The following is a 15,301-nucleotide window of genomic DNA, read 5'->3' as shown; positions in this document are numbered from 1 at the left end:
AGAAAAGAGGACAGACTTTTCCCAACAATGACTCTTCTGAAGAAGTCACGGAAGATAATAATGAACTCTTTACTGCAGAGTTAACTGAAAAATGAAAATTGTATTGTTCCTCTCTTTTGCAAGGAAAAACAAAGTGTCATAACTTAGATGACTGTAAAAAGAGGAGAACTGAACTTGGCCTAGGATTTGCTAGAAAGGCATATCCGGAGTTCAGTCCTAAATTATACTGACTTCATGGTGTTCTCTTCAGCTTAAGTTTTAGGGCAAGGGGAATCTACTTTAAGATATGGAGAACAATAAAAACTAAACAAAATTACATCAGCAGAGACAATTTAAATTGGTTTTGAGTAGCTACTAAAATTGTGAGTTTGAAAAGTGAAGCCTATCAAGGCTGGTAACCCTTGCGAAGCATAAGCTCTATTCACTCTAGTAGTTTCCATGATTCTGTGTAGAATTTAAGCCCAGACATTGTTGTCATGCAAAAGCAAGGAAACTAAATTTTTGTTGAATTCCAGGAACATATTCTGGAACCTAGAGCTTGTGATTATAATTATTTTTGGACAGAAATACTTAACATGAGTTTATAAGAAATTGTGATATTTGAGCCTTATACCTGCTACATTTAGACTAGCAGCAACTGGTTTTACTGCATTCAAGTAAGTTTTCTACAGCTGAGAATGTGTGAGATACCAGGATTATGCACAATTTATAGTAAAGCCATTATAATCCAGGATGTGTTATCAAAGGTACTTATATATTCTAGCAATGTCATGAGTGCATGTCTCAGCTTTATCTAAGGAAAAAAACAACTCTATTGATTAATTTAGCAGGTATTTTCTTCCAGTGTCTAACATACAGCTTGATTTAAAAAAGTAACTGCTGTTTGGGAAAATATTTCTCAGAGTGAGCGACTGCCAGGCCCCATACAAGTGCCTGGCTATTGGCTGCCCATGCATAAATAAGTGCTCACATAGTATTCCTGCAACTTAGGCCACAGTTCTTTGTGGTGTTCTTTGCTTCCTTGTATTTGGGCCATTAGGGTTCCTTCATTTATTAGGATGGGTAATATAAGCGATCACAGAGAAAAACAATCATATATGTGTAGGTGCACTTTTTTTCCCCCTTCATTATTTGTTTAGTTTGACATTTAATCCCTACCTCAAGCAGAAACTGCTGTGCTGTGCAGGGGAAGAGTTAGAAGGCATCAAAACCTTACAGAAGCTACTGAATCTACTCTTCAAATGCAGGCTTACTGCTGACAGGCCTTAATAAACAAGAAAATAAATACCTGGTTGAGAACAGCAATGATAATAAATTATGCTAGTTCTTGGAAATCTGGGGAAAACAGAGGAGTCCCTGCAAAGACCAATATTAACCATTGCCTTGGCAGGCTGCTGTGCTAAAGACACATGTCACTTACCTCCAGAAGATTTAGTTTTTCACTTGTGCTTTTATATGTTCTGACAAAACTTATGGTTACCTCCATAGTTACTAGGGATAGGGCAAATGGCAGTATGTATACTTAATATGGTTGCTTAAATATAAACAGTATTTTTCAATTTGTCTTGCTTTTTCAGTCCTGGGACTGAAACAGAGCTCAAAAGGGGAAGCCCTTTCCCCAACCCTACTTCCTTCTACAATTCTTCCAGCTGAAACTATAAAGTTGGGAGGTTTTTCCATTTTTTTTTTTTTTCCCCTTCCTGGTACAATATACACAATTTATGAACTGTGTATGTGCTAGGAGAGAACTTATGGAGAAATGCATGTGCCGTGATGTTCACTGGACAAACTGCTAGCGGATAACTCGATTGCAGTTAAAACAGTCAGTGACCTCAGAATTACTGAGCACCTGGGGCATAGTCTCACACCCAACATCCAAAGTTTAGAGAAAGTAGCAGATCTGTCGTGCTTGGTTTTCTGCAAGAAGAACCCCCCCATGATCGAAGTTCATATTTTTTTTACTTGGTAGATGTTGCAAAGCTCAGACAATCAGGTTTTCACGACTGCTTCTCCAGCTCTACTGGCACCCTGCTACCCCCCTTGAAACACAAAATATGTATGTAACTCCAAGTCAGTGAGTGCAAAGAGCATTATTGAAATAATACTTAGGAGGCATCTATATCAGCAGTGCTCTGTTGTAGCCAAGGGAGGCATGACAGTTTACACTAGTTGTAATCTGAACATTTTAATATGTATAAACACATGTAGATGTGTGTGTGTATAAACATATATGTGTGTGTTATAATAACTAGTGTGCATCTTGTAGTTACTCAGTTGCAACTTTAAACTTGGATTTAAATGTGATAGGAAACTTTATTACTTGTAATATCATATTGCCAGAAGAATGAGTAATACATACTGTAGTTCAATGAGCACATGTTACATTCAAGGAAAACAAAATAGAGCTTTTCCTTGTCTTCTTACCTTTTTGCTGCTCTAAAACACAACAGAAGTCTTTCTTACAACATCATTTAATTAATTTTAAAGAAGTAATATTTAAAGTCTAAAAGCAGTGATTGTCTGCAGTAATGTATTGACTGAATGCATATATTCAACTAATTAAATGTTGATTAGTGAATGCATCATTTTTAGTTACAAGCAAAAAACTAAGCTCTGAGCATAGTGAACTACTGTACAAATAGTTAAATTTACATTTTACATAACATACTATTATGTAAATGTCTGATTGCAGTTTCACTAAAAAAATACACAGAGAAGAGTTTTATTAAACATTTAGGAAAATGGTGTTCTAGTTTAATTTACACATACCTGTATAATGTTCCCTCTTATCCAATTAAAGTATTACTTTAATTTTTAGGCTTCTTAAGAGTAGTTAATCACAGCTTTTCTGTAGGTCCTCATTAACAGAGGCTGCTGTATATGAGCGTCAACCATACAAAGTGGTATTTGTGTCACTTGTATTATTCCCCTGTCAGCCTTTCCAAAATTCTGGTGCCCAACCTCCTAGTACCAATTTTATTTTGTTTTATAACAACTATTTATTTGCTTAAACATACTCCAACAAAGAAAAATAGGAAAGAATCAGACCCCTTGCATATTGTAGTGAATAGCTAATATATAACATTATTCAGACAAAGACAAACCTACTGCTGGATATATTTTTTTTTTCTTAATAATGCAATATGTTTTTCTGGAACAGTAAATGTAGGAAAACAAAGTATAGACAAATGGAACTACATTGCTGTGCTATTTTTAGCATTTCATGCTTAAGATTTGTTCTTAAATATTTATGAAATCTATTTTAAATTCTTTCACTTCATAGCAAGACCACAATATCCTCATCAATGTGCAGTTTTATGGTGCCCAAAGAGAAGCATGCATTAAGTAATGATAGGAAGATTAATAGCTTAAAAAGAGATTTACAAAGAGGCAACAAACTAAAGCTTTTGCTGGCATTTATAAATACTACTTCAGCATTAAGATGGCTTGCAACACATCACAGCTACTTACTAGAGAATCTGAAGTGGTTATTCTGGTGGTATTTAGTCCTGCTAGAGATGGGAGAGTCTGGGACATCCAGTTAGAGATCATTGCCATGGTACTAAGAACAGCACCAAGCTTCATCAGGGGAGGACTCATTGCTATGCAGTTAATGAGTTTTCATTGTGACTGATCATCATCCCAGTGCAGGCTGGCAGTGAGAGGCATGACTGCAGCGCACAACATCCACAGCATGAAAGGAGATCAAGCTAACCAGATTTAATCATACATTAACAACACTCATATCCTTATTTGCCCTCTGTCCTCTTGCTCTTACTAACAAATGCTTATGACTATCTTATGCTGACCGCTAAATAAACAGTCCTTTCTATGCTAATAATCGTCACAGTTTCCAATGGGAATTAGCATGGGTGAATTACGTCTTTATAGGTGCTAGAGAGTTAATTAGCACTTAATTAGTTCAGTCCTTGCAGAGTGGTACATGTTCACAAACAGAAATAACGTCCTACTCCCCATCAGTGCTTTGGTAGAAATATGCCCAGGTCTATTTCTAAATATAATGCCATACTTGTCTAAGTGGATGGGGAAGGGGAAGGGGCAGAACTGTCAGCCTGCCCATGAAAACACCGGAAACTTCTTTGCATCTCCCTTGATTTGTTGATCTCACCTAAATTACAAACCAGTGACTTTATAATTTGCACAGCTGATTATATTTCTGTTCATAAAAAAACATTATAGAGTAGTAAAGATTCACACTTCTCAGTGTTCTTGTTAGTTTACACATTTTTATACTGAGAGTATTTCATCCAGGGCTGGCAGACTGAGTATGTTTTCATTGCTGTTTGGTTGGGAACAGAAGAGAAATTGTGGGTTGCTCATGTAGCATTTTGAGGCTTCATTTAGCTCTAATCTGCTGTTGAATCTACTGTTCTCTAGTGGTGTAGAATGATCTCCAGGTTTGGTAGCAATTTGTCTTTTTCATAAATTTAGCAAGTGTAGGGAAAAAAGAAAACACACCAGGAAAAAAAGTGTAGAAATCATTGTGCTATTGGGGTGATTTTACTTTTTAAGAATGATTTTAAAAAGAAGAAATGCTGAGCAAGGATTTCTAACAGCAATTATTTTAAAGAACTTGCTTAAAAGTTTGCAGAGAGGTAGACCCCTGTATTGTTCCCAGAGGCAGTTATGGACTTTGTTTCTGAATTTGTGTCCAAAAGACTACATTTTTCTTAAGGAGTTGTGAATGTTAGTATGCAGGAAATCTGTAGTGAAACTGAAGGGATGTACTTTCATAGGACTGTGTAATCATGAATGCATTTCTTAAAAATACTAAAACCCTGTTTCAGATTCTCAGAGCTCATACACCAAGTTCAGGCTAGACTTCTCTCTTCCAGCATTCATTCAGAATTATTTCAAAAAATCTCTGCGCTTTAATGAAGACACACGGAAAATTAATTTTTTAAAAAGAAATTAAAAAGTACATGGAGACCTTTTATATAATCTTATAAGGATTCTTCCAGCAATAGAATACAGGGTTAAATTCTGTGTATCCAAGTGTTACGTGTTTTCTGGGAGTTACACAGTAAAGTGAGCTGTGAAATATTTCAAATACTCAGAAAACCTAATTCACTGAAGAGATCCATTTTACAACAGTGAAAGAATATGAGTTTGCTTATATACAGCTTCTGCACGGCATAATAATTCTCTAAAGAGCTTGGATTGCTTTGAAAATATGAACCGATAGCTGATGATGCTGATGTCTGAATAAGGAAACGTATTTCTTTTGCTCAGTTCCAATAAAAGTATCCCAGTAAAAAAGTGCTGCACTGGATCAGTACTTGATCCATTTAGCTCCTTTCTCTAGCAATGGACAGCAGTGGATACTTAAAAGAGGTATGTAAGAGAAAAAACACAGTGTAGTACTCTTGGTGTAACCTTCTAGTAAACTGTAGTACTTACTGGGCCAGACTTTGATGATGCTTTCATCCATGAATTTCTCAAGTAACTTTTTAACTCATCTCTATTTTTAGGAGGCACAACATCCACTGGCATGGAGTTCCACAGTTTAATTATGTTTTGGGTGAAAAACATACTTACTAGAAATCATGATTAGATAGCAAATTTGAGAAATGCTCTGTTCAATCTAAATCTGCAATTTTCCATTAAACCTTTTTTGACAATTATAGTTTTCATCATCTTCCAACAGCCAGAATTTCTTTCAGCTACTTAATACCCCCCCCCTTCATTAATGCATTTATATACTGCAAATATGGTAATCAAGCCCATAAAACAGCTCAGTTTTGTTAAATCTCGTAACACTGTTGATACCTCTTGAGAGCCAGTGGTCTCTACTTTCTGTTGTTCCGTTGACTCCAAAGAAGTCAATAGCAGCATTAGGTTTCACAGATCAACTCTTCTAGCAGTGTCTGTGCATACTCTCTGGGATGTGATCTAGGACCTTGGCCTCCTGCTTGTCTGGAGCAACTGCTGCAATACACTGGCTGCAGCCAGGCGTCTGGGTTCCTTACTGTGAAAACCAAAGTGCAGAGATGGCTGGTGTGTGCCACATTTCAGGCCAGTATGGTCTTGTAGTGGTATGGGGATGTGCTGCTGGATCCAGAGCATCAGCAGCACTCCTGCATTTCACAGTTTTGTAATGGCAGCTGTTTTACTCAGCATATGCTGTATTTCAGAAGATAAAAAAGCTTTGATTGTGTGATGGTGGTCATTATGTATATTTTTCTGAAGACAGAGACCCTGTGGCAAGACACCCTTGATATGGTGTCTTGAGACTGAGAGGTCACTCAGGCATTACCTCAACATGATGGTCATAGTGAGTGGAGTCTTGGGAAGAGAGATTGTGTTTCTGTGGAGATAAGCGCAAAGTTGTCCACTGGACAGATGTGCATATTGGACAGTCCAGGCTGACATCAAGAGTCAGGCTTTTTTGCTCAACTGTTGCACTTCATTGGCTATTTATCGATTTCCCAAGTAACTCCGTTGATTACTTCCAATATGGTTAGATAACACTTGACAATGTTGCATAATTTTCTAGTTGTGTTGGGCTCTTATGAAGTATGGCAGCATTGTATGTAGAGCTAACACAAAAAAGATTGTAATTTACTAGTTTTATCAACTTTTTTGTTCCTTTTTTTCTTTCAGAAGTTTAATAAGCCCATTAATTCTCTCAGTTCCAAGACATTTCCTTAAAGAAATGATAAATTTTATTTTTTTTACCACATTGATCTGCAGCTGTTAATATTTTTCATTTTCTTCTCTTAAAAGTTTTCTGTTCTACAAAAGAATATAATTGATCCTCTCCTGTTTTAGTCTTGGACAAAGTGAGTTCAAAAGGCAATAAAAGGCTTTTCTGAAGTCCAGATGAGTAATTACTGCTTATTATCCTTAATTCAGTATATTGTCAGTTCCTGCCAAGAATGCTCTTTATTTATTATGATTATTCCTAACAGATGACATGCTGCTTGGTTTCTCTGATGAGTATTCATTGACGTAATTTAGAACTTTATTTTCCTCCAACTAGTTTACCTGCTAAAGAGAAAACCTGCTGCTATGTGATTTATGGGATCGCTGCTACATACATCTTTAAAGATGGTAGCAGGAGATAATACTCCAGTGCTCTTGGCTGGTCGTATAATTTAAAATTACCATATAGTCGGTATCTGCCTGGTGTCCCTCTGCATGGTGCTGAAGTTTGATTCCCTGTAACTGCAGAAGGGCAGTGCAGGGGTAACGGCAGGTTGCAGAGGTATATGCAAGTCCTCTAACGCAGCCCTAGCCCAGGGGCTAACAGCAGTATAGCTTACACTGGAAAGCTGCAAAACCATTCTTCTTGGGCTGTAGGTATGTGGCAGCTGTGTCCTATACTGCTGCAAATTGAATTCTAAGCTTGGGTTTGTTTACATAGGCTACACTTTTCCCCTGGACGGGGACATTACTTGTTCAGTGTAACAGCTAATATTCTAGATATCTAATATTCCTCATTTCATGTACCCATTTGTCAAATAGTTACTTCACAGCAGTACTGCTTGAGAAGACATATGTGGGAACAGAGACAGTCTCTGAAAAAGTTTCTTTCCTGAACAGTGGAAATACTCACTGGAACTATATTTTGTTTGTGTTCTTAGCAGGACTCTAGAAATGTCCAAAACCCCCTTCTGTTAAGGAGCTAAAACTTTAAAATAATTTTAGCTGTATTTTGCCAAAAATGTTTGGGTAAATTAAAAAATGGCAAGCAAACAGGAGAAAACTTTTGAGAGAAACATATCTGAAATCACATACATAAAGATCTTACTAGAAACCACAGAATAACTGAAGAGTTATTCTCATCTTGTTAGGATGTAGAACCAAAACTTTACAATTTATGTTTCAAGTCTGTGATTTGCTTTTTTTTTTTTTTAAAAAGGTGCAACTTCATATTTCTAGTCTATGATAAACTGCTATGAAGTAGTTTTCTGAACCAGAGCTAGAAGTGACACCAGTTCTAAAATGTGAACATTACTATTGATCACCCTGAAATTTCTACTTGTATGATAACTTCCTCTTTTCATAGCTAACTTCTCGTAAACTCAGTAAAAGTGAAAATATTTACACAGAACAGCTACAGATACCATAGTTTGATCTTACATAAAAGTATGTGAATTTGTAGCAATTTCAGTGTTGTGAGCAGAGTTACTGTATACCAGATCTGTAATGTTAAATTATGTTATAACTTATTGGGGGCATTAAAGGTATTATTAAGGTATTGTATGAATACCCTTATTTGTTATTATATAAGAAATTGGAGGCTCTTCTAGTCTCTGATATTTACTTTCACTTTGAGATCCAGTTACATTTTGATATGGGTTAATGTCTAATGTAGATGAGAATACAGCCCAACGTTATGTTATGACAACCAAGGTATGGCAATATCTGTACTATAAAAAGTAATTAATGTCAGTATTAGGAATAGCAACAAAGCACATGTCCTGAGAATCAGCAACATGTGACCACACACACATGAATGCATGAAAAACATCTAATTACCTCCTGGCTGGAGAAAAAGAAACAGTGATTGTAAGAAAGAGGAAATGGTGAAGGTCAGCAGCAGTCACTTAATTGATGTCAGCTCATCCAATGTATGTAAAAAAAAAAAAGTTACCTCATTCCCAAATATTGCTTATAGTTCAAAATCATGTTCATGGGTAAATGCTGTAAAGGCTTTGGCTAAAACCTTGCATTTTATGCAGATAAGAGATCCAAGTGATTGTGTACTCATGACTCAGCTGCCTTAACTTCCTTTGAAGCACAGCAAAGTCAGGAATCTTAAATCTCAGTAAGTTTGTACTTTGACAGGCTAGGTTTAGAAAGTAAGCTCATGTTTAAAAGTCAAAGCTTCCCTTGTTATGGTGGTGTTCTATCATGTATAGAGTTCTTTTTTATGTGATGTATTCTAGTGGCAACTCAGTAGTATATTCATTTAAAAAATATATGTCAGTACATTAGTCATGTCCCGGAGTATTGCTATTTATTCACATAATGTTAATGCATGTACAAAGCAAAGTTCTCAGAATTTGGATAGCAATTAAAATTCATAGAGCTGCAGGTGGACTGTGGACTGAGAAATTACATCTTTGCCCTTTCAGTTCAATTCCAGTTCTCTGGATTCAGAAACACTGAGAAAACATTAGCTTCTTCATCTAACTCTATGGTTTCGTTCAACAAAAACCTCTGGCTTTGCAGTATTAGTTGTGAGTAGTAATATCCATGTTGTTTGTAAGAGCAGATTGAGAGGTATGAGCCCTTTCTAGAGAGTAACTTTTCACCATCTCATCTGTGCATACCTAGTGACATTCTTCAGTCAGGCATCTCCACTGGTAGTAGAGGTATTGAGCAAGGAATTTTTGAAGTCTGTTCTCCTGTATGTGCTTCTATACCAAAGCTGTTGAGGTGACGTTGTTTCTGAAGTAGTCTTCAGGGAGCTTCCTTTGAATGGAGATCCTGTTTTTAGAAAGCATTTTCACGTTTTTTTCCACCTATTCTCTTGTATTCTGCAGTTAGCAGTTCCCAAGTGTACAGAGTAACCAAGCGGTGTGTCTGCAGTGGGCTCTAGTTCGTGATGAGAATTGCCTGAAACCAGAAGCAGTGTGCTTCAGGGAGGTTTGCAGTTAATCGAAACAGCTGGGAAAAAACAAATGGGCAGGGAAGGATGAACAGAAATGAAAACAAAAACTTCTTCAGTTCGTTTCTTGCCATTTTAATTTTCAATAACATTTATATCAGATACTCAGTAAAACCTCATAAGCTTTTCCCTCAAATGTGTGATATGGTGATGGATCTAATGGGAGAAAGTTTAGTGAAATCACTCTTTTCTGTTGTGTCCTCTTTAATTCTCTGGGTGATCAAGGTTATTCACGCTTACTCAAAAAGCTTCTTTTCTAAAATATAAACATATCTACTAGAGAATGACAAAAGATTGTGCAGAGTCCTCTTCCCTTCAACAGAAGCTGGGAATCTGCATGCTTTTGGAGGATCCTGGGATCTGTCCTCTTGCTATGAACATCTACAGAAATGCAGGGTGCAATGTTGGATGGTCCTGGGTCTGAAATTGGTTGAGCATTGCACAGTAGTGCAGTTCTGATCATCTTTTGAAAACTTTAGGGAATGGATATAAGGATTTGTGTATAATTCCTCCTGCAGTAATCCTCATGCTTAAGGCTTTTAACTGTGTGTAATTGTGTCTTTTTTTCTATCCTCAAAATATACATTATTCTGTTGAGGGTGGATGAGGATTTAAAAAGAAACTTTTAAGATGTCTAGAAGCTGAAATTCACTGTGAAGTTAGATCCTATACAGTCCTACAGTAGAGCTTGAGCCATGAAAATCAGCGAATTCTGTTGGTAATTTAATAAAATAAGCGGCTTCAGCTGGCTCTGGCTGCAACTAGATGTCAGAAAATAGAGACACAAGATACTTAGAACAGAAGTCCATTTAAACTCTCTGAAAATCACCAGTATTACTGAACTTTTCTCTGGTTAATGCATGCTTACAGCTTTTGGCAGTCAGTGGCTACAGACCTCTGAACTGGAGGTTGCCTGTGGACTGTCACATTCAATAGCCACAGGTAAATTTGTTCAGTCCCTTTTTAAAATTGTGAACCTTTGTGAGTGAGAAAAAGAGAGAAATGAAGTAGAAAAGGCTTTTAAAATAAAATTCCCTATAAAAGGGGAAATTTGGCTTTGGGAAAATACTAATGGCCTATGTCTGTACTTCTAAATGCAACAGGGTTGGGGCATGGTGATGGAGACTGGCCCATAGCAAACCATACTGTTTGCTGTTAACACACACCCCCCCCCCCCCCCCCCCCCCGATTACCTTTTCCTTTTATGCTTGGACATGATTTAGAGTTAGATAGTTTGAACACGGATGCAGCTCATCTCCTTTTTTATGTAGTAGCGTGGTTGTATTCACATTTGGCTGAGTGTTGTCTTTGGAACTGAGAGCAAAGGAACCATCTACTGTTTTTTGATTTCTGCTGCATTCTGACAAACACGTCTATGTATGTATAATTATGTAATAAACACTTTTGCATTATAGAAACATTTGGTTTTAACCTTCTTTTATTTCATGATGCAGATAGTCACCAGGACTCTAAAAACTGACAAATGAAAAAGTGAAATGGATTTCATGAAATGAAAAAAGTAGGATAACCCTACTGATTTGCCTGTTATCCCACCATGTCTCAAACGTTCTTTTGGCAAGCGTCTTCTCAAACTGTCATGTCATACTGATGCCCTCTGCTAACGTATCCCTGTCATATTCTCTGTAATGAAGAAATAGGGAAAATTCTGCAGAAGTCTAAACTAGTGCTTACTTCCAGTGGTCTGGCACCCCACAAGCTACAGTACATGTAGATAGTAACAGAAAATTTCTAGGTTTAACCAGCATGCCATTGATACGGGCATTTAAGGGCTGTAGCATCTTCCTGTTAGGGTTTTCTAACAAGTGGCATTAACAACATTTCCCTTCTGGGATATGAAGATCTCTTTCAGTAGACAGAAAGACCAAGAAAGAAAATTATACGGCTGTTCAGAAGGAACTGCATGTGTTTTCTGCAAAATAGTCAAAATCAGATTTTGTGAACATGTCTCATTGCAAGCAAATCCATTTCTAACGTATACTGTTTCTTGATGAGCTTACTTTCAAACAGGGATGAAAGTATACAAGGCGCATATGTGAATACTGAGAAAATTCCATGGGCGATCTTTGCCGCAAGACAGGCGTTAATCTGAAGGCTATGGCCAGTTTCCAGTAGTTAGCTATGTTCTGTCTAGCACAGACTTCCTGCAGTTTCAGTTGGTAGCGTAATCTGTTCTAAATGCTGTATAGGGCTTCGAATGCAATGAAACAGATACTATGTTTCACCTCAGAGATGGCTGCATTTCAGTAATGAGTAAAATACTCCATGTATGCGTCACAAAGCCTGATCCAAGATCAAAGATGCTATAAAATATTTCTATGTTTAAATAAGGGTATGGAAAGCAAGCAGTAGTTATTTTTGTAAGGCTGTAACAATCCTGAAAGCTTCTGATTTGAATAATGATGAGAAGAACTAAAGATATTTATTTGGAAATCAATCAAAATTTTATTACTTGCAGAAAAATAATCTCACAGACCCCAGTGAAATTATGATGTACTATTTTTCTAGCTGCCTTTTTTATTTCCTGTTTATATTTCATAGAACAGAAATAAAAGTTTTAAAACATATTTCACTTTAAAGGATTCGATCACTCATTTTTATGAATCTTGCCCTTTACTCTGTTTGATTTTCTTTTTAATGAGATTACCAAAACAGGGGTGTAATGCTTTGGGTGGCTGGGCTATCCCTGTCCTTGTGAGGGATGGGTGCTGCCCCTGCAGGGCTGTGGAGGGCCAGAACACTAACAGCAACTGAAGCTTTCCAGGGATGAGGAATTTGGGTGTCAAATTTGAAGGTCTAAGGTTCTGTTCCCAGCCCCTAGTGAGGGAAAAGAGAAATTCTTTAAAGTGGTGCTGTTGTCTGAAGATAGTACTGTGAGTAATGCACTTCTGTAACACACAGCAGTGAACGAACCCAAATGTAAATACGAAAAGACCCACAAACGTGTCCCAGATGGCGTGAAGATCAGTGCTGTTACCGGTGGCTTGTACAAATAAATAAAAAACTAAATAAAATGGGGTTTAATCTTGGCTGCCATTTTCCTGAAATAAAGCAATGTCATTTTGTAAGTTTTGATATGGGTGGTTGATATTTTTGCATGTGGGTGAGAAGCAAGATTGTAAAAACTAGTTTGAACGTGAAACATTTACGATAACTTTGTAAAATTAGTAGAAGAAAGGAAAAGAGAGCTTCAGGGAGGAAGAAAGAGACAAAAAAATCGGAGCCATTAGTGGTGAGGTATTAAGGATTGCTGCTTCTTTGCTCCACTTCTCACTTGAATATAACAAAAGAGAGACACCTAGAAGACAGGCAGTCCAAAGCACCTTTTAATAAATTTAGTATTTATGCATGAGACAGTGGCAGTCATGCTAGCGTGCCCATCCTCAGCATGGCCATTCTGTCACCGTAGGTATACTGCTTGCTGCATGAGGGTTGATATCCTTCCTTGAGAACCAACAAAATCCTGAACTGGTTAATATTCTTAGTATTGGAAGTTGCCTTTTTTGGGGGACACATAAGGCTACTTCATATAGCTTATGATTTTCCAGGATCCCAGGCTCAGCAAGCGCGTAGGACAACCGCAGATATCCACATGGTTTTGAAAGAAGTAATTTGTATTCTAACTTTCCTTCTTGCACTTCTACAAGCCGTTTGACTTCAGTGTGATTGACATACCACTTTGCAAAGCCTTACTATTAGCACAACACTCAGAGAAATCCATATATGCAACAGTTAGCAACTGTTAAGACAGGCCATGTTCTTTTGAATGGAAAAGAATAGTGTACACTGGAAGTTTCTGTAAAACTAGGCACAGAAAATTGTAAGCCAATGTAAACACTGAGAGAAATGTAGAATATTTTTTCAAACTTGTGGAAAATAAAAACTGGAGGGATAGTCTAAACAGCTGTGTTCACAATATGACTATGTAGCTTGCATGGTGGAACTTAAAGGTTAATCATTTCAATGCTTGTGATTCTTCACCCTGTAATGTGTTAGGCTTTACCGCATTTTTCATGTGTCTCTAAAACAGGCATTGAATCCTATTCTCTGAGTTAGAAAGCTGTGGTCTCGGACTAATGATGAGTGATTTTTCAGTTATTACAGAACATGATTGCAGCAGTTGAAGAGATGGTGGAAAATGGTTGGGTTTTCTGTTGCTTTGCAGTCTTGCAGTGGAATGTCTGATACTACAGGCCATGGCAGTGAAAGAAGAAAGCTTTTACAGCACAGTAAGCAGTTCTGACATCAAACTGATCAATGACATATCCCACACACATAAGGCTCATGTTTCAGCTTCCAGATGCAAAGTATTCTAAAAACCTAATGGTACACATCATCTCACATTGCACTCTTTTTTTAATTTTTTTTTTTTTAGTTGCCTTTTATGACCAAAGGAAACAAGGTCATTCGCAATTTACAAGACGACTAGAATTTTGCAGTTTTGCAGGGTTTAGTGAGCTGATAACAGAGGAGTATAAATGATGAAGACTCAGACGATATCACATCAGAAGCCTTCTGTTTTCCGACACCTTCCTTACAGTCATTAACCTATATTTTTAAATGTCTTTTTAGCAGTTTAAGGCTATTTATTATCATCTCCAGCACTTAATCCCTGTGTGCAGTCATACCCCTCTGTCTGCAGTATCAAAATTAAAAACTGTAGAGATGACTATTATCTCACAGGAGAAACGTATGAAATGTGTGAGGAGTGGGTATCAATGAATAGATTAGAAGCAAAGATTTCATTTCCAGTGAAAAAGGTTTCTGTCCACAAGAAGTTCAATGCAGGCATTTTTCTTTCTAGCTTGAATGAGGGGGAATTCACGAGTTAAGAATCACAAAGTCGGTGAGTCTTTAAAGAACTGCTTAGCAATGTGATTGCGAATAATAAAATTCATAGGCAAAGCTGGTGAAGTTTTACATAAGCTTTTAAATCTAATTAATAAAAAGGGCCAAGATTTTGCTTAATGAAGGAATTTACATAACTTTCAAGATTTGATATTAATTTTACAGGGAGATTTAACTAACTCATTAGCAAATGACAGAGATTTTTAATACAAGATTTCTACTAAATCTCTTAATGTGTTTCTTCAGCTTGGCTAACAGTGATGCAGAAAGTGAAGAAACAATTTGCACAAGGGCAAAAAATAACTTTGTATACATAACTTGTGCTGGAGCTCCTGAAAAGTGTTTTCAATCGAAAAAGATCATTTAAAAAAACACGCACAAGACCCTCCTATATTCTTCAGGTTTGTTGAAACCTGAATGTCTGCAAAGGAAAAATTTTAATAAATTTCTGTGATATCACCGTATCTTAAAACTGAGCGGACTTAACTACAGCCAGTTAGTTGACCTGAGATGTTTAATCGGGTTTAATGAAAGCTTAAGTTCCAGACTATCTTACATGCACTTTTCTGTAGTTTAAAAGGAAAAAAAATCCGTCAGCCATATAACATAGTATAGATATAGTATTCAAGATCCAGATACATAAATATAGTCCTCTTGCACCCAAACCGTTCATATATCAGCCCTTCATACACTGAAAGTTACTTAGGAATATGGATACTTTGGTTGTCAACAAGGAAAAGCTGTTGAAGTTATGTCATCATTATTGCTGGAGCTAAAGGTGAACTTTAATCATGG

At 36.9% G+C, this 15,301-nt stretch overlaps 1 protein-coding gene and 1 long non-coding RNA gene across 6 annotated transcripts in view; one reads left to right on the top strand and one right to left on the bottom strand.

Moving 5' to 3' along the window:
* Positions 1-15,301, top strand: part of LOC114012120 (uncharacterized) — a 331,272-nt gene that overhangs the window by 161,898 nt on the left and 154,073 nt on the right. The window lies entirely within an intron of this gene.
* Positions 1-15,301, bottom strand: part of OLFM3 (olfactomedin 3) — a 66,020-nt gene that overhangs the window by 19,491 nt on the left and 31,228 nt on the right. Inside the window, exon 1 of one of the 5 annotated variants that reach the window (XM_055815362.1) lies at positions 9,303-9,444. The exons of 2 other annotated variants lie outside the window; for them this stretch is intronic. Coding sequence is in view for 2 of the 3 variants with exons in the window: in XM_055815363.1 (XP_055671338.1) it covers positions 3,431-3,600 (170 nt within the window). In the remaining variant the exon portion in view is untranslated. Of the gene's footprint in view, positions 1-3,430; positions 4,938-5,790; positions 7,752-9,302; positions 9,445-15,301 lie in introns of those variants that run through there. 2 more of the 5 variants (XM_055815360.1, XM_055815363.1) reach the window with 2 other exon arrangements.

This window comes from Falco peregrinus, chromosome 10 (assembly GCF_023634155.1).
Source record: "Falco peregrinus isolate bFalPer1 chromosome 10, bFalPer1.pri, whole genome shotgun sequence".
Taxonomy (NCBI): Eukaryota; Metazoa; Chordata; class Aves; order Falconiformes; family Falconidae; genus Falco; species Falco peregrinus.
This window is presented reverse-complemented; position numbering and strand designations above follow the sequence as displayed.